Here is a 20,378-nt window from a genome sequence, read left to right as displayed (position 1 = left end):
TAAAAAAATTGATTGCAATGTATTGAGTGAGTTTGACAATGAGATGCAATTTCACCCAATGAATTACCTCTACCTTGTATCATAGAAAGGATTATTTAGCAGGCGCAGTCTTGTACATAGAGGAATACAGATTAATAAATTAAATTGAAAAAAGTCTTACACTGTTTTGATATTAGCTCGTCCGAAAAGTTTCTTTCGTTTTATAAGAAAATAATAGATGCACAACATTTTCCGTTTTATATTATTTTATCGAATTACGTACGATCCATTTTATTCTATCAAAATAAAAATCATAACGTTCAACAGATTAGATTTCATGTTTGTGTAAAGATGCATTGTTGTAAAAGACGGGTCTGTAAAAGAAAGACACTTTTCGGTCAACCTAATATATACAATTTTGTCCCGATCTTAATTACTGAATTAGATTCCACGAGTAAGAATTATGATGCTCATATTTGGTCCAAAATTTTTATTGCGAATTAGATTCATATGTCCTTTATATGTCCTCTAATGTGACATGCGAGCACGAGCAATTATGGTAGCGAGCACGCCACACGGCTGAATACTCGAGCGAGAAGCACCGAGCTTCATTTTTAACGTGAATCCGATCTTTATCGGATCTATACAGGTTCTGACCACTCTAGATTACCTGAAAGGTGTAAAAGAGGCATAGTGAAGAAGAGAAAAGGATATTGAATTCCACAAACAATAATACACTTTTATTTATGATACCAAAGGAAAGAAAAGAGAAATATAATAATTGATAAGGACGACTCACTCTAGACGCTCGTTCGTTCATCGTTACCGTGCTATGCACTCACATTCACACACTCCTCTCGGTCTCGTAATATCGCTAGCCGCAAAAGTTACGTTAAAAGATCGCTGTCTCAACCCGCGTCCTAAGTTAACGCACAATTGTACTTACACCCTACTCGAGCTTTATAACCACTGGACGAAGCACCACACTATCTCACGAATTCCGGCCTATTATCTTTCTACTTTTTACAGATATGTGCCATACACGCGCGACTTATTACAAACATCCGCGACTCGTAGCAAGAAATTTGTGAATTCGCGTTACCGACGGTCACGACTTAATTAATTTACCGACACTTTTCTCCTTAATTGCTCTCCTATCTACCTATCTGCTGGACGCACGGGAAAATCCCCTATTTGAAACCTATCAGACTCACCTCGCAACACGATACTGTAATTGTCGAATTTACACATTCCTGGACGGGCAAGTCGAGGACGAAACAGGTGACGGTGCGCTCACTGCAACCCGCCTAACCTTCATGCCACTCAGGACGCACGTGCAAAAATGCGCGTACTTCAATCTATGAGCAGAAATTGTCACGCTGTACTGTTGCTAAAGGTGTGGTCGTATGTACGATTACTCCGTGCGAGATCCAAAATTGATCACCAACATTTAACCCTTTGACCTATAACCACGAGCGAGACTCGTGGTAAGGGATTTGTGCCGTAAGCAAAAACCACGAGTAAGACTCGTGGTAAAGAATTTGTGCCATAAACGGAACCCACGAGTCTGACACGTGGTAAAGAATTTGTGCCAAAACGGAACCCACGAGTCTGACACATGGTAAAGAATTTGTGGCATAAGCGAAAACCACGAGTCTAAAAACACTATTAAAGCACTATTAAACTTAAAACACTATTAAAAACACTATTTGTCCTCAAACGTTGTTTATTATTTCACGATTACTTTTGTAGCCCTTAAATATACATGTTATAAGAAGTATACATCTTACGCCAGTTCGGGTACACGGCTAAACAGATGAATGGCGCGTGGTCGGCAAATAACGTGTAGACCAAGGGGTTAAGGACGACACGTAACACGTAATACATTCGAATTTTATATGAAATGGTTTTTTCGTACATAATAAGTAATTTTGCAAGTAAAGTTTACAGTAAAATTTCGTTTATATGAATCTGTTGGAGGACAAGTTGGTTCATATAACCAAGTCGTTTTCATAATAGCAGTCTACGTATTTGTCCCCAGCATCTATGATTTGTCATTCAGTTAATAGGATTTCTTGTGAGATTTTGAAACAAGAGTGAGAGAAGAAAGGATGTGCAGGAAGGAAGACGAAAAAGAGTGTTTCGTCTAGGACCTGCTAGTGAACTCATCAATAAAGATATCCAGCAAATCCCCGCGATATGAAAGGAATCAACATAGCCTAGCAGCCTACTTAGTAAACATAGGAATTATCAATCAAAATTCAATCAAAATAGCACATGTGAATGAGAAAAAGATATCCAGGATGTAAACCACATCTTATAGAGATACTCACTTTATGCAATCAACCGAAATTAAATGATTAGGAAATAAAAAGAATCAAGATTCATTTCTCCACAAAAGATGGGACCTCTCCTGCAATTTCTAAACACAAACATCATTAAAAATTAAGATATTGATCGTATAAATACAACTATGGATTTGAGGTACATATAGCAAAATATCAGTAACTAAAGAATGACAGTGTTTAGATAATCACACACAAACAAAAGCCACAACAAAGATACATGCAGTTACACACAAACAAAATCACACATTGTTCTCACAATAAAAAAAACAATATTAAAATGACGAAATATAAACAAAATTATACGGTTAAAACAACGTCAAGACAGGTTAAGCTAAAATTAACATAGAATAAACTACCAGTAACAAAACAAATGTGCAATTTAAAAATCTCTAAGTTAGGTTATATTTGTATCTACTTGTACGTAGTAAGCAATGCAGACTGAATAAATTGTGATACTAGCATGAGTATAAATTGTTAATTATTCTTGCTACATATTACATTAACACATGTTAGTAAAAACGGGGAAACTGTAGAGATGCTAACTATCCTCCCATCTCGATGATTTTTGGATATGTTGTAAAGCATTTTGCAGGACATTTTGAATAATATTTTCTTATACAATTAAGAGGTAGACTCGTTTAGTTTCCGAAATATTCGTCAAAAATTGTTCTTATTACTACAGTGAATTTTTCCCATAGTTGCGCGTTCGCGATCGTGTATGCGCCAGTATTGATCACGATCGTATATACAGGCATGGCAACTTTAACGAAAGAGATATAGCTCTTAGTGATCGGACGATGTTGGTTGTCTGCAATAAGGCGCATCGATCTATTTCGATCTACCATGTTTTACAATTATAATTGTAAAACATACATTATAATCATAAGTATTTGATAAAAATATATTTCAATTCAATATGCCGTGTTTATGCATTATGTCGAGGTACAGAACCTTGTCTGTGGTTTATAATTCCTTTTATCCATTAGTGTTTTTGTATCTCTTATAAATTATTGGAATATATATTGTATATTATGATGAGATATTGAGTTTTAAAAGATTTTTTTAATAATACATATCGAATTCTTGATACTAGTTACAGATATACTAATAGAGAGGTTAGTTTATATTAGTCTATACGTCTATATAGTTGGAAACGAAAGCAAACTCTTTGTGTTTAATGGCATGGTACAGTAGAAAATGATATTTTTTAAGTCAGTGATCGTTCTTTATGAATTCAGACAATGCGACAGTTACTGAGAGGCTGCCTCACAAATTGTAGTTGAACATTTGGTTCGAAATGTAAACTTACTGCGGATATCACTACAGTCGTCAACGCTAAAATGAATCCTTTATTCTCTGAACATGTTTCGATACTATCAACGAGCAACTCCAGCACATGTGCACAGTGAAACTTTCAGGAAAGAAAAGCTTCTCTTCAAAAGGGAAAGATTACATATGTTTATAAACTATTTATTTTTATTGCTTTCGCGAATGTACTTCATACTAACGTAAATGGAGCATGAATTTGTCATTTAAAATTCTTTTTTACATTTACTTAACACTAGGTTTACGGACGTTTCGGGTAAACGAACGGGTGAACAAAAACACACATTTTATTTTTAAATCGATTTATCCAAATTGAGTCTGAATTGAATAATATTAGGCTTTACATTTAAATAAATTATTAGTAAGTAAAAAGTCTTTTTCTCTAAATTATCATGGAAATGATGACAATAATATTAACGATATAGGGTAATCATATTTATTGAGTACATTTTTTACAAATATACTGAATTTTGTTTGTGCATTTTCTCCATATGATCTTTTTGCAATATATATAACAATTATTGCTTCTTGTTTTTGCAGTTGCCCACTTGGAAGCTTTTTCGCACTTCTGACCTTGAAATGAAAAAATTAGAATTGAAATGAAATGAAGCGTTTGATCTTTGACAAATGTTCCCCTTGTTCTCATGATATCTTTACGTAATATCCACACGCTTATCGTCGCCAAATCTAAAATATTGAAAAATATTTGAAGAGGCCATTTGAAACTCCCTGCTTTTACATTATACTTGCGTGCCATCTGGTCGACCACGTCCACACCAAACTTTGTTTTATTATAAAAAGTGATGGTTTGTGGAACACGTTCATAATTGTCTTCTACTTATACATCTGTATGTTTGGTGCTTACAATGAGAACTTTTACGTTAGGTTTACTTTTATACACAGTAAGCGTACAGTTTTCTGATTTATATAAATGTGAGGAAAACAAAGTCATTTTGTGCGTTTTTTCTTTGAGCATCGAGTTTCTAAATCAATCGAACGATCTAAAATATATTTTGTTTGGTTTCCAACTGATAACCAAAACTTAATGCCAAATTTATGAAGTTTATTCAGCATATATTGCGTAAACATGTATCGGGCTTCCGTTGAAAATAATTAATTCATTGAGGTATTTTGTAGATTATAACAAGGCTGGTTACTACTTATAAATATGTCTTATATTTCGAATACCAGCGCGAATTTATGTGAATAAATTTATGTGATCTGCCGGAAACTTCTAACGATCTCGCTTCATTTGTGTCCCAGCCATATATAATTTTTAGAAAATTACATAACTCAGCATTTGTGATTATCCAGTTCTTTTTAAAAACTCGATAGGTCTCGGTTTTAGTGCAATATTCCATTATGTGTCTCTCAATTATCAATTCAAAAGGTCTAGTTAGACATCCTACCCCTAGATCAGCAATTTCAATTTCACCCATTACATTTTGGGATGAGCTTGGAATGCTCGTCCTTTCATCCTCGGAGTCAGAACTAGGAAGAATACCATCATTTCCTTGTTATGACGTAATTTTAAGAAGTTTTCGTCTTCATTATTCGAAGATCCTTCTTCACTCACAAAGCTTTTCGCCTGTAACGTATAATATCAAAACATTACGAGCTCAAAATATGCGGTTCGTTAAAAATAATTAAAAATATTATGAGGTTCAGTGTCTAACAAAAAAAATTGTTTTATTTTAAGAACGAAATGATAGCACATATACAATAAGAAAATAATAATTAACATAAATTGTAACTAACAATAATTACTTATCAAACATACATACTTATTTAATAATGGGTACATCCCCCTTTATTTTCTATTACTTCTATTGTACGATTTAATATCGATTTATATAGTTTCTGAATATAATTTTGACTTAACGTATCCCCCATTCGCGTACAATTGCATTTTTTAATTTCTAGCGGGACTCAACAACAAACTTTGCAACGGTTTCTGTACCGTGACTTGCTACACAAAGACCCTATCCTATGGAAGGGCGACAGCAGCGCTGTGGTTAGCGTAATCGGTTACGAACATTCCAGACCCAGGTTCGAATTCCGGTACTCATAGTCCTGTTTTTCACGATTTGTAGAAGAGAAGAAAGGGGCGGTCCTAATGGTTGGAAGAACATTCCCCCAACCCAGATAAAGATAAAAATCTTATACGCCAGCGGTACCTATCATAACCTTATATACCTCAAATTTTTGTACGTGTCATACTGCTTTCCATTCGCGTATACGCCGTGAATAATTTTTGCCCAGCAATTTTCAATAATAGGGTTCAATAATAGGGTTCAATAATAGGGTTCAATAAAAGGGTTCCGGGAGCGTGCAGGCCATGGCAAAATAGATATATTATTTTCATTAAAATATGATTGGACCAATTTTGATGTGTGTACAGATGCATTACCTTGTTAAAAGATGTAATCAGATCCAGAAATGCGTTCTACACGATTATTTATTTGTTCTTTGATTAAATTTATGTATCGAACGCTATTCATTCTCTCATTGATGAACTTGATACTTGTCAACACTGGCCCAAACCACGCTGCCTCCTCCCATTTGTCGTCGAATTACTAACGTTGTCTCTTTTCTTTTTGCTAGTGATAACTGTTGCTGTTTTAGTTCAAAAATTTGCTTTTTTTACTATACGTTGCTTTTTTTTATTATACGTTACAAACGAAAAACATTAAACGTACCATTGAGAAATTGAAGATAGCACACCTGGACTATCTTTTTGATCAGGAGCGTATCTCTTTACTTTCAGTGTATTCCAGAACTGTCTACAATAACTGAAACTTTTACAAACAAAGCAAACATATAAGGATTGTTTATGAAATTTGACGGGTTTCGTAGAGATAGATATACTACATACAAATTTCAAAAATTAAAAAGCTTACGAAAAAATAATTATGTGTATGAATTCTTTGGATGAAATGATTAATTTATGATGCAAAATGGTTAAAATTAATGCTATGGTTTTTGGGGTATTTCATATCGAAGTTTGAAATTCGTCTATTTGGCGGGCTCTGTGAACCTAGTGCTAATTTCAAGGTTATATTGTAGTGTTCTTCTTTTACCCGTTTTTATTGGTTAGCATGAAATTAAATGGCGACATGTAATCAAGACTGCTAAAGTAGCAAGTGTTAATATGTGATGCGTAGTGTACGTCATACGATGATACGAAGTGACTTGAACGGGGCAACTTATGAAAAGCAACCAGTCACATTACTGCCTTTCACAGTTGTGTACCTAACTTTGGATTTGGAAGCACTGCATGAAACCTGCGTGGCATTGATGCGATTAAGGGTAAACAAATGTGAAACTCAGTCGATATTTCAGACTATATTTTATAATTTGTCGTAGTGATTGCATTTTCTTTATAAAATAACGTCTTGATAATTCACGTTTAACATAGTCTCACGTTCAATTGGGTTTTGAAATGAGTTTAAATTAACCTGGTTATTTGATTACATTAGCATCGAGACCACATGGCAGTGCTCGTGTTTTTTTAACTTTTGTGAGGAAACTTTTGTTTTGTTTATCGATGTATATTGTGTATTGTGTACGTATATTGTAATTGTTTATCGAAGTATGAAACGTTAACTCCATATGTTATTTTTAATTCTAATTTGTGTAGCTTGGGATAGTAATATGCAGTAATTCTCAAACGATCGTCCTATTACTTAAGGGGGTGTCCTGAATTAGGATGTTCTAAAACAGCGTCTTTTTGTGATTTTTTTTTTTTTTTAGAAGGGAAAGGAAGAAATGAAGTTATTGAATTTTGAGGTATGGTTTTGTATATATTTAACGAATGCAAAAAAATTTTTTAAAGTAAAAAAAAGAATTACACCTCGTAATTCTCGACTAAAACAAAAAACCAAAAGAGGCATAAATTATTATATATTTTTCTTCTCTATGAACTAAAAAAAAAAGGCAGAAAATAGTGTGAAATTAAAAATTTTGGCGGGTTTAAAGAAAAAATGTGTTTTATAAAAAGAAAAAAATAGACTTTAAGGTGCTACAACAATTATTTAAATAAACTTTTTGACGAACTTTTTTAGTTCATCGAGAAGAAAAATATATAATAATTTAATCCTTTTTTTGGTTTTTTGTTTCAGTCAAGGATTATGATGTGGATCTTTCCCACCGATTAAAAACTGCAGCCCATGAAACAGGTTTAGAAATCTGTTATAATTTTTTTTTACTTTAACAAATTTTTTTGTATTCGTTAAATATATGCATGTCGGAGATGGAAGGACAGCGGGATTTCTCGCCCGGAATGTTGGGAAAAACCTCAATACCCTAGTCCAGACTTTTACTATAGCTGCACTTAAGTAATAAAAATAAGAAACAGTTCTAATGTTCCAATCTGGCTTTATGACGATGGGTTCGGATTCAAGGTGACATAGTGAGTCACTAGACGTAGCCACGGTCACGGGAGGGACGTGTATCTGACAGAGGTATGAAAAGATCATATGGCTTTCCTTAAAAACAAAGATTGACCCGAGAAGTGGGGACAGGAGTATATAAGGGCAATTTCTTTTGGATTAAGGGAGAGTTAGTTTGTTAGTTAGTCGTTGGACGAATTGCTGATTGGGTTATCGAGAAGTTACCCGAATCGAGTATTACGTTGATACTTGTCCTCCCGTGGACCGTGGATTCGTTATCGAACCTGAATTCGTTGTCACCATCATCCTATCGTCATTACTCATAGCCTCTTGTAGTGTCCACATTCGTACTGATAAATATTAGCTACACTCCGACATAGAAAACCATACCTCAAAATTCAATAACTTCATTTCTTTCTTTCCCTTCTAAAAAAAAAAAAATCAAAAACGCTGTTTTAGAACATTCTAATTCAGGACACTCCCTTAATCGTTGTCATTAAGTGTATTTGAAATACAAAGATACCATATTGCACCCTAAAAATTAAGTCAATCTTGAAATCTCTTACTCTTGCCGAAAGATTATTAAAATTATGCAAATTATTACGGTATCTAATAACATCTCAACATTTCTAAAAAATAACATTTGTTGCAGCTGTGTTATAGCTGTGCTCATTTGGCATTCACAGGCAATTACTATCATAAAAATATTTTGGAAACAACTCTCGGCCGGTAAGGTCAATTTGTATTCACTTGACAGAAGCTACAACGCGAACGATCTCCGCTGATAAACTCGAGAATACAGTTAAAGGTAAGCGGCGAAAACTGTAGACAGAAACATTAAAAGCAAGTGATACAATTACACTCCATACTTTGTCTGATTTTCAGGTACAAGTATTTGCAACAGACAGAGATATAACAACATTAAATGGTATACATCCGGTGAATCCCTCAAAATGTAACATAATTTACTCAAAACATTCTTTAATACCACCATTATATAGAGTTATTTTAACTAATAATTATATTTTCTAGCTGATATTTGTGAGCAGTATATTTCCTAGCGCATATTTGAGTGATTTATTTTCATGTGAATTAATTCTAACGTACGTATATGCTAAATAGGAGGCACGTATATATTTATTTGATGCATATTTATAAGTTTTTTTGTTACATATAAACTATGAATAAAACAGATGATAATAAGATAAATGATGAATAGAAACAGAATAGTTAATTAGAATTGAGTATTCAAGGGATCGCTAGCAAAGCAGCATTTGTCTCTTTCCTTTAAGTTTGATCGGTGCACTCTCTCACGTTTGAGGTTCAATCCAATCACGTATTCTCAAAATCTCCGCATTTTCGCTAATATTCGATTTTTCCGTTATTTCTGATCTTCTACATCATAAGATATAACATTCTCGTATATGTTATAGGTTTTCCAATATCTGACAGTTTTATTCGCCATTTGTGTACATGTCAAATAGAGAATTGTTTAGAATAGGATACAACTCATCAATTTGGATGAAACCGAAACATTTCGTCAAAACAAACATTCTGGACAACTTTTTACTACATCTACATACACCTGTCACTCGACGTTAGTTTTCAAGGTATAAAGATATTTATGTTTAATATGTTTTATTTAACAATTAATTTTACAAGTTTTTCTCTGTAAACAACTTCTCAATAAATAAAGGTATATATCTGACACTTTCGACTAATTGAAGGTCGGTATTAAGTGCGGCATTCCATGCATCAATCAGTTTATGGAGTATTATTTTGTGCCATCCGCTATTAATACAGTCCAACCTATAAACCATTAATCAATTTCTTTTTCATATTCGTATAATATTAAAAATAGTTATCTCTCTCACTAGTGAATTCTGTTTAATTCGGTCTATATGAAAGTGTGGTCGCTTGTTCCAGGAGAAAGTGTGGTCGTAACTTAGATGTAATTGAATTTTTTTGCCAACGCCTTGGAATCCAAGGCCAAGCATTATTCGAATCTATGATGCTTACTTTCCACGGAATAATTACCATAAAAGAATATTTATGTGTTGGAGAAAAGTAAATCGACATTGTAACAGCCAGATATCAGTAAATAGCTACAATAAACAAATAAATTAATAAATATATCTTTCAAATTAAATTAGGGTAAAAAAATGTAACAAGCCCGGGTGAAGGTTTACGTATCATTATGTTCGAGATTACTAAATGCTTGATAGTTTCCATATGGATGCTGTCCAACGAGTTTCTTTGATACATTTAGTGCTTTGTGTAACAGTTGATTCCAGATATTTATAGATCCAATTTCCATTACTTATCAGCTATAGTACATTTTTACTTATCAGGGTCATGATTTTTTTCTCTCAGAGGAAGAGGATCAATTTTGCAGGAACAATTTTTTGAAGAACTAAATATAAACTGCATCGAAATCGTCTCAATATATTTTTCTTATATATAACCTGTAGATATTAAGTTAAAAACGCGCTAACATCACCCAAATGTGCATATTAATTACACATTTATATCTTAATACTTTATAAGTCTAAGAAATTCTAACCTTTCTAGAACCAATAACATTATGCGCGAGAATTTAGCAGCTTTTCAAACATTTTTTTTTTTATTTATTTATTTGAATTTTACAATTTGTCCAGTAGGACATGCTTCTCAAACATAGCAGTATATGTTGTTACGCATTTGAAAAGGATTTATTGTGTGCTATGGTCAATGGGAAAACTCGCGAAGTTGCCCCTAGTGGCCACTTGCAGAAGTTTATGAAAGATAATTGGTAAACTGTTATATCTTAATGTTACAGTTCGATAAAGAAGATCGGAGACGTATAAAATGGATGTCAGCCGCAATATTCTCAGAGGAGTCCGATCAGAAGTGGTCAGATCGATGTTTTCCATTCTTTTAAGCCTATCGCTATACGCCATATATTCGATTGTTAATTATTCCTCGAAGAATCTTCCTTCCGAATCACTCTTGCCATCTTACGATTTCATAATCGTAGGCGGCGGTTCTGCAGGTATGTTTTTTCATGACGTCGATAGAAAATTACATCATAAACGAAATGAAAGTATGAGAAAGAAGCGCGTATCTGTGTGTTTTCACGCGAGATGGAGCGCTTTATTATCCATATAATAAAGTAACACACAAATCTAACAATATACACATCTCGATTACCCATTACACCTTTCTTTTAGCCGCTCTATCTGTTGTGCAGTACATTTAATGCCGTTATGCGTGTTGTATATATTAACAAGGAAATTTTAACTTCACCTTTCCTGCATATAAACGTAATTTAAGTTTATTTTATAATATGTTATAAATATATATTACATTATAAATATCGTATAAATTATACATTATTGCAACATATTTTAGGATCATCACGAAATCCATTTTGTGGTATGAACTAAATATTTTTCCTTTCTCGATAATTTCATATTAAACCACAAATTTTTGAAATAAAAGTATTTCTAATGTTTGAGTAGATTGATGTTTTCTTACTTATGTTCTATAATGTTCTGCCAATTTACATGATTATAGGAGCCGTGGTAGCGAGTCGGTTGTCCGAGACAGAAGAATGGAACGTACTCCTCTTGGAAGCAGGTGGCGATGGAAGCATTATATATGATATTCCTGTTACTGCCCCCAATCTACAGCTCACCGAGATCGACTGGAAATACACGACGGAACCCAGTCCAAATTACTGCAGAGGTAAATAATATCTAATAACACTAATGTATGCATAACTTTACATCCTAATAAATATTAATATCAGAATTATCCAATACGTCTATATGAGTGAGGGAAAATTTTCGTTTTCAATATTAATAGAAACATACATATATCTGTAGCAAGATTAACACAGATTTTTGCTTAAATAGTTAAATAATTGTATGGATCTATTTAGTTTAACTAATATATATATAGAATATATATAGAATATATAGAATATATATAGAATATTTAGGTACATTTACGTAGTTCTAACGTTAACTCACAAACGTTAACCGGCAAATGATCTTATCGTCGAACGCGACGAGATATAAAAACGCAAATCAATCACCAACCAACATTAATAATCGATTAGGAATTATTCACATCGCCTTTCATGTACTCTATCGCAAATTTTGCCTATAGCGATGAAGGAGGGTCGTTGCCTGTGGCCACGTGGCAAAGCGATCGGAGGCAGCGGCGCGATAAATTACATGCTCTATATTCGTGGTAATAAAAAAGATTACAACATCTGGGAACAACTAGGCAATCCAGGATGGTCCTACAAGGACGTTCTAAGTTATTTCAAAAAATCGGAAGACAATCAGAATCAGAACTACAGCAAGACTCCGTATCATTCGACGGGAGGTTACCAAACTGTCGATGAAGCACCTTGGCGGAGTCCAATGGGCAAGGCGTTCCTTCAAGCAGGACGAGAAATGGGTTACGAGAATAGAGACCTTAATGGAGAACGGCAGACTGGCTTTATGTTTCCTCAGGGGACCATTAGATATGGCAGCAGGTGTTCCACGGGGAAGGCCTTCCTGCGGCCAGCTAGCACGCGTAAGAATTTACACGTTGCTATGCACGCACATGTTACGAAAATTTTAATAGATCCGTCGTCAAAGAGGGCTTACGGTGTACAGTTCTTTAGATACGGAAGGACGCTGCGCGTCCATGCCAGCAAGGAGGTGATAGTTTCCGCAGGATCTATCAACAGCCCTCAATTGCTGATGCTGTCTGGAATAGGTCCTGAAGAACACTTAAAGGAACACGGGATACCAGTGATTCGGAATTTAAGTGTGGGTCATAATCTTCAAGATCACATATTTGCGGGAGGCGTTTACTTCTTGCTGGATGAAGAAGTATCGTTGCCAGAGAGCAATTTGTATGATATTCGATACTTGCTAGAATATGCCTTATTCGGAACCGGCCCATTAACTCTCTTAGGAGGACTCCAAGGACTAGCTTTTATCAATACCAAATACGCGAATGCCTCGGACGATTTCCCAGACATACAAGTGCATTTTGGGGTATTGAGTCAGAACACTGACGGCGGCACAGTTTTTAAAACTATTCAGGGTCTGTCCACAGAATTCTTCGAAGCTGTGTATGGGAAGTTAGTCGGTAGAAACGTGTGGGTGGCGCTTCCTACGCTTATAAGACCGAAAAGCAAAGGTGTTATCAAGCTTCGAAGCAACAATCCCTTCCATTATCCGCTAATTTATCCCAACTACTTCGAAAACCCGGAAGATGTGGCGACATTGGTAGAAGGAATTAAGTTTGTGTTCGAGATGAGTAAAACTGCATCATTTAGACGTTATGGAAGCACATTTATACCGGTACCATTTCCTGGCTGCAAGAATATTCCTATGTATACGGATCCATATTGGGAGTGCACGATCAAATTCTATGCCTCGACTCTATATCATCCAGTGGGTACTTGCAAGATGGGGCCTAATTCGGATCCAACGGCTGTAGTAGACCCTCGGCTTCGAGTTCACGGAGTCACCGGACTTCGAGTCATAGACGGCTCGATTATGCCAAATATAGTGAGTGGTAATACCAATGCTCCGATTATCATGATCGCAGAGAAGGGTTCCGATATGATAAAAGAGGAATGGTTGATGAAATAGGATACAGAGTGAGTAGCCGTTCTTGGAAATTGACTTAAAGCGGCTGCTACTGTTTATTACATAGTGGACACTTGTAATTATAAATTCAATGTAAATGCCCATTCTATATTACGTTACGAACTTAGCAAGGAACAAACACTTCAAGAAGAAGGAGCTGTACGACTTCACCTGTTACGTACTTTTATGTGTTCTGGTTCATTTCTTACATTGCCGTTGGAATTCAGAACTTAAGTGTAGTATCTGTTACGTCGGGCGACCCTCTACCTAGACTAGGCCATTGTAACGTCAATTCACATCAGAGACCAGGCCACACACCGCGGACAGGATGGCACCCAGATGTCTGCACATCCTTGGCGCGCACCCTCAATAGTCTTAAGTACCCACCAGGGCTCTTAGAATTTTCATAGTTAAGGTCCTTCGGACCAAGCGAGTATTTCTTGTCTTAGATTTTCTTTGCATTTATTGTCTACCATGTGTTAGCATAGAAAGTTGGTTGGTGCACCAACTGTCTTATTATCCAATCGGAGACGGTGTCTACTGCCCTCACTTCCTTAACCAAAATTGTCATCAACAAATCCGATAGTCCCGTGTCCTTAGACACACCCACCCCTAGCCTTCCTCAGACACAGTATCGTCAGTAAAGTCACTTATTCTGTATCCTCAGAATAGTCAACATATCTTTACCGGTCTCTACCCTTATAACAGTCGCGTACCTAACGTATCATTGTAACTAAGTCTTACATAACGTGGTTGGAGTATTTTAATTCAGTGTGTATTACATTGTGGTTGCTGAATTCACAATAAAGTTTAATTAAAATAAAATTAATAGTTGTGTTACGACTCAGCTATATTATTTCATCAACCAACCCTTAAGTTTACGTGACACCATATACCGCGGGCCAGACGGACACCAGATGTCCGCTCATCCTTGCTGCGTACTCTCAACAGTCTTAAGGACCCATCATAAATCCCATTAATTTGCTAGCTAAGGTCCTTCAGACCCAATAAATATCTTTTTTCCAAATCATTTCTAAAGACTATTGTCTACTACGGCTTGACAAGGGTAGGGTCCACTAACATACTAAATTCAATTATAAATTCAATTACTCAACAGTGTAACTTAAGTGTTGGAAATATATAACTTATAATTCTGTGAATCACAATGTTATACTAACTGAATCACCCCTATTATCTTAACCGAAATCAGGGGATCGATTAACTCGTGGTGTCGATTGCTATAATCGTAACGGGAATTTACGACTCCCGTTAATGTCTCTCCTCGCGATTGGTCGAAAATACAGTATCATTGACAGATTGCCTATGAAATATCGTTGAACCATAAACCATGTTGCAGGGAAGCTTAAGTGCCGATAGGCCAAAAGGGTCTGGAAACTTCAATGGGCCGAACGACCTATCAATGTGTCGTCGATCCTTTGGTCGATTAGTTAGGCGGAAAAAAGGTCTATGTGACCATGGCCGCGGAACATGTACGTGGTGGAGCTATGAGAAAAGACAAAGGGAGAAAGACGAATTAACAGACAGTCGTTAGTTGAGAAGGAGTGTTGTCAGGGTTGTCGAGGAGGATGGCCCTCGCCTAAGAGAACGCAGGAGAAACACATCGTGACAAATACTATCAAAAAGCACATGTTGGTTCAATATTTAGTTTTAAGGACGTCGAAGACGCATTAGAAGCATTTAATGGTGATAAAAGTGAAAATGTCGATCGATGATTCGAGTCGTTCGAAGAATTTGCAGACACATGCATGTGGCCAGAAGCACAGAAGGTAATTTATGCGAGTAAACTATTGAAAGGATCAGCAAGGATATTTTCGAGTTTCGACTGCCATCCTAGGACTTGGCATGAGTTGAAACGAGGACTAATGAAAGTGTAGCGGCACATGAGTCATCCCCCGACGGTACTTCCCCGACCACTATAAATAAACGAAACACGCTCTTTAGTAGAATCAGTAATCAGTATTGAATAATCATTACCTAGTATCCGTATATCAAGTAGCATTGAGCGAACGACGACTAACTCTGTATTCTGTACTTAGAACAATTTTAATATATCTGACCATATCAAGTATTAACTCGTTTCATCGTTTGAAACAACACGTTTAATATCAATCACAAAATAATTCTCAAAGAAAATTAATGGTTGGCAAGTACACCACAAAAAACAAAAAAGAGAAACGATGAAGCATGCCTGGTTTACATGTACCGCATGCTCGAAATATATCATGTGGATATAGAAGAGGAAGCAAAGGTAGAATATATCATAGACGGAATAATAGACAAAGAGAGTAACAAGTCTATACTATACGGCACTACGTCAGTCAAGGGGTTAAGGAATAGATTAGTTATCTACGAACAACAAAAGTCGACTGCGAAGCCGGTCAATTGATATGGGTTTGGGGTTATTAATTAATCGATCCACGCAGATTCGATTTTCTTCAATAGATTTTTCCGCCTCGTACAACACGTCTTAACACACAGAATACACTCGGTCAATTAACACGTGTTCCACTTCTAAGACAAAAGAGCGTCGTTGGAAGTCGTACCAACTTAGCTTGTAGTAACTAGCGATCATGCCAACCTAACATTTCTCAACAGAAACAACAAGAAGTACAGTCAATCTGAAAATGTGAAGGATAAAACGTGTTATAATTGCGATGATAAAGAACATGTAAGTGCAGATTGTCCGAACAAGTCGAAAGGCCCTAAGTGTTTTAAATGTAGAGGGTACGAACATATCGCATCGAAGTTTTTTTTTATTATTTAATTTGTACTTTACAATTTGTCCAGCTGGACATTTGGTAAATTTTTCTAACTTAATTGCTAAATAACATGTGGTTGGCTACCCCCAGCGGGATACCATCTTCGAGTTTGACTATTTTATTTCTTTAGTGAAGTTAGTGGGATGTTTTCTCTTTAGTCTTCTATTTTTTTTAAATTTTGCTCGCTTCAGCAGCTGGTTTAGATGTACCTGCAATACCTGCCGATTTCTTTTTTAATCGTTGGTATTTTTAAGTCTTTGCATATATCCTCGTTTCTGACACGGGGCGTTGACTATTGTTCTCAGTATCTTCGATTGCAGCGACTCTAGTTTATTTATGTGGCTCATTGCTGCTATCCCCCATAGCGGTATTCCGTACGTCCATATTGATTTTATTATCGTTTTGTAGATTTTTAGTTTATATTCTATGCTCTGTTTATTTTCTAGTTTCGACTAGTCGGCCAGTACATCTGTCTTCTTTTTATCCGTATTTTGTCTATAATTTATTTAGTATGTTGTTTCCACGTCAATTGTGTGTCTAAGTGGAGTCCTAGGTATTTAACTTGCCTTAGTGTAAATGTAATATGGTTGCATTTATTGGGCTTTGCTTTTATTTGTTTATCTTGTAGCCATTTTTTATTTTTGTGATATGCTCTTGTAGTAATGTACGTGCTGTTTCTGGATTGGTATGCCTGACTAGTACAGCCACGTCGTCCGCGAATGTCACTATTTTACTGTTGGTAGTTGTTGATATGTCGGCCGTGTATGGTGTGTATAATATTGGTCCTAAAACGCTTCCTTGCGATACCCCTGCCTTGATATCTTTTACTTCAGAATATACATCCTTTATTTTTACTACAAAGGTTCTGTTGCTTATGTATGATTTGAGTGAGTGATGGATTTGTTTCGGGAAGTGTTTTTTGATTGTTTGTAAGAGACTTTCATGGTTCATTTTGTCAAATGCTTTCTCAATGTTCATGAAGTGCAATCTCATTGTCCTGTACAGTATCGTTCCTTTTCTATTGCTAGTAAAATTTCATTGACGAGTCTATGCATTTGCTCTATCGTGAAGTGTTTGTTTCTGCATCTAAATTGATGATCTGGCATTAATTCTTTTTTCTATATTGTTATAATAATATAATAATTTCTTTCTTTATCGTTGGTTTTTGACGATTGTATATTATTTTCTGTAGAATTTTGGAAAACATAGGAAGTAGTGATATTGGTTTGTAAGACACAGTTTGGTGTGGGTCTTTGGCTGGTTTAGGTAACATTATGATCTGTGCTAACTTCCGTAGATCAGGGAAGTATTGGATTCTTAAAATTGTATTGGATATTGAAACGTATTGTTTATGGGGGAAGATTTTACCATTGATTAGAATTCCTGGTGCCTTATTGTTTTTTGTTTTCACAATTATGATTCTAATTTCTTGTGGTGTTGTATTAGGTATGGTGTAATGTTTGTTAGTTGGAGTATTAGTATTTTACGCATCTTCATCTGAATGACATTTTGTTTTACTGTTGTTACTATTATATGGAGTAAATGTGTTACAAAGATGGCTGGAAAATTCTCCAGCTTGCTCTTCGTTGTTTTTGACCCATATGTTTTGTGTTTTTCTGATTGCTGGGATTATTTTTATTGGTTTCTCTATTTTGTTTGTGTCTTTCCATAAAGTGTATTTCCATAGATTTTGAGAATTTGTTATTATTATGATCTTTTATTTTACTTTTTATTTCCTTTGAGAGATTGTTTAGATGTTTTTTGTTTGCCAGATGTTCTATGTTCTTGCCATTTTGCTTTAATTTTGTCAAGGTTGTCTGTTGGAATTATTTTTGTTTACCTGTTGTTTGGTTCATAATTAGTAGTTGCTCATGCTGTTTCTTGTATAATTTCTGTCAATGATATTGCCTGTTCAATGTGTTCGGGTGTTTTTAGTACAATACTGCAGTTGATTTTGCTCTCAATTAGTTCTTTAAATGTTTACCTTTTGGTGGTTTTATTGCAAAGCTGGATTGCTGTAAAGTATTGGCTTACTTATGTATTCTATTAATATCAGTGTATGATCAACTAAGCTCAAGACTGGGTGTTATTTTTAATTTGTTTAGTCCTCTTATAACTGAAAAATCAAACAAATCAAGTATTTTGTTTAGATCTGTCGACCAGTATGTTGGTCTTCCTGTGGATAATATGTTGAGATTACTAGTTCTAATATATTTTTAGTGTTCTACTTTAAGATATGTTAATTTTTGAGTTAATTTTTGTCACCTAAGGATTGAAAATACTCTTCCCATTTTTGTAATATCACTTTGTGTCGCGGTGGTGCATATACTCCTGACATCTGGAAGTAATTGCTGTTAGTTTGTATTGTAACGATGGTTGCTTGAATGTACTCCTGACTAATTTGACTATGTATATGATGTTTGCTAGCAACTTACTCGAGGACAGTTAGCATCCTTCCTTACCTACCAACTTAGTAGATTAACCAATTAACAGCGACGTCCATTTCTCTCACTTTCCTAACGAAAACTTTCCTTAACGAATCCAATGATCTCGTATCCTTAGATACAGATCCATCACAGTTTTCCTCCGCAGCATCATCGTCACAGAAAACACAGTTCCTCGACGTATCATGAGCAGTCATCATCTTAACTTATAGCACGTACTCTGCTCAATCGCTATCTTAACTCGATCGGTATCATTCGAGTTGTAACCGAGAAGCGTGAATCGTTAATTGTAATCGCGAGTTCTACATAAAGTGTCGAAAGCGAGCATTGTTAATAAATATACTGTTTAAACATTTCCGAGTGTTTCTTTGGTACCCGTCACGTCCTATCCATCTCATAATTTTAATACGAGCGGATCAGTGTGTGAGAATTGGAGCGCCCAAATTAACCGCGGTACGCGCGCGGACAACACGGATGGTTGCGATGAGGTTTTGTAGGATTTACAGAGTATCATGCGAACTGTACAGGCGAACAAACAACGGTGGAACGTCGAAAGGTTTCTTAGTATCTTCCAACGTGATTTCGAAGATGAATGCAAATGAAGTAGCAGCCAAATCGAAGTTGTTTCGAATTGGTGACGAGATCATTCAAGTTTGTAGACGTAGATTGCGTGGTATGTCGATCGTCGAGGTTAGGAACGCGTTAAAAACATGTTCGGAACCCGTAGAATTGCAGATAGGCAGAGAATCGACTTTCGTTTTAGATGAAGAGCTAGGTAACACGTGAGACGATATTCCTGTATACTTATACAAAATAGTTTACATATTTTATATACTTTTCCCACAATATTATTGTTATAGAGAAATGTTTTACTTTCGAGGGTCCGTTGTTGTAGACCATTGCAGTTCTAAGCTGCTACTTTCAGCGTGTTCATTTCTATCTTTTACTTAACATGTTTGTAAGTAGTTGTAGCATAACCATAATTTGTTGTGTTTGTTGTCAGAGTACTGCATTTTGCTCACTTATAATTCTTATACTTATATTTACACTTACACTTACACTTACACTTATACTATACTTATTTCAATATAGTTTTCTGTTACAATCCATTCGTTCCTTCATCAGTTAACCTCAACATGTGTAATTCAATATACACATATACATATGACTGATGCACCTGAAAAATATTCACGCGATACAAATCGTCGCTGTATCGAGCCTGAAATTGCTTAAGAAACGTTCCATATTTCTCAAGAAGTGAAAAGAAGTAACAGGTTCCCGAAGAAGCTGAAAAATGGATGGGCATGGCTGGACAAAAAGCAGTTCAGTCATCGAGGACAAGTAAGTTGACTAGCATTCGCCGAATGCATCAAATGAATATAAAGAAAATGATGAACATCATGTGGAATATTTGCTGTGGAAGTTGTTGTAGATGAAGTTCAATCCGTCACTGCTAATGACATTGAATATG

At 35.5% G+C, this 20,378-nt stretch overlaps 1 protein-coding gene across 1 annotated transcript; it reads left to right on the top strand.

Moving 5' to 3' along the window:
* The first annotated feature begins 9,480 nt into the window (after positions 1–9,480).
* On the top strand, positions 9,481–13,720 carry LOC117235987 (glucose dehydrogenase [FAD, quinone]-like). The gene is made up of 4 exons (XM_033498547.1): positions 9,481–9,654; positions 10,863–11,075; positions 11,600–11,770; positions 12,197–13,720. The coding sequence occupies exons 2-4, from the start codon at positions 10,892–10,894 to the stop codon at positions 13,684–13,686; spliced, it is 1,845 nt and encodes a 614-aa protein (XP_033354438.1). The 5' UTR covers positions 9,481–9,654; positions 10,863–10,891; the 3' UTR covers positions 13,687–13,720.
* The last annotated feature ends 6,658 nt before the right edge of the window (positions 13,721–20,378 follow it).

Source organism: Bombus vosnesenskii, unplaced genomic scaffold (genome assembly GCF_011952255.1).
Source record: "Bombus vosnesenskii isolate JDL3184/JDL3185 unplaced genomic scaffold, Bvos_JDL3184-5_v1.1 scf7180000013336, whole genome shotgun sequence".
Taxonomy (NCBI): domain Eukaryota; kingdom Metazoa; phylum Arthropoda; class Insecta; order Hymenoptera; family Apidae; genus Bombus; species Bombus vosnesenskii.
This window is presented reverse-complemented; position numbering and strand designations above follow the sequence as displayed.

Coding starts and splice junctions, on each gene's coding strand:
- LOC117235987 (XM_033498547.1), top strand. CDS start 10,892: ATGGATGTCAGCCGCAATATTCTCAGAGGAGTCCGATCAGAAGTGGTC. Junction 11,076..11,599: donor CGTAGGCGGCGGTTCTGCAG/GTATGTTTTTTC, acceptor ACATGATTATAG/GAGCCGTGGTAGCGAGTCGG. Junction 11,771..12,196: donor CAGTCCAAATTACTGCAGAG/GTAAATAATATC, acceptor TTTTGCCTATAG/CGATGAAGGAGGGTCGTTGC.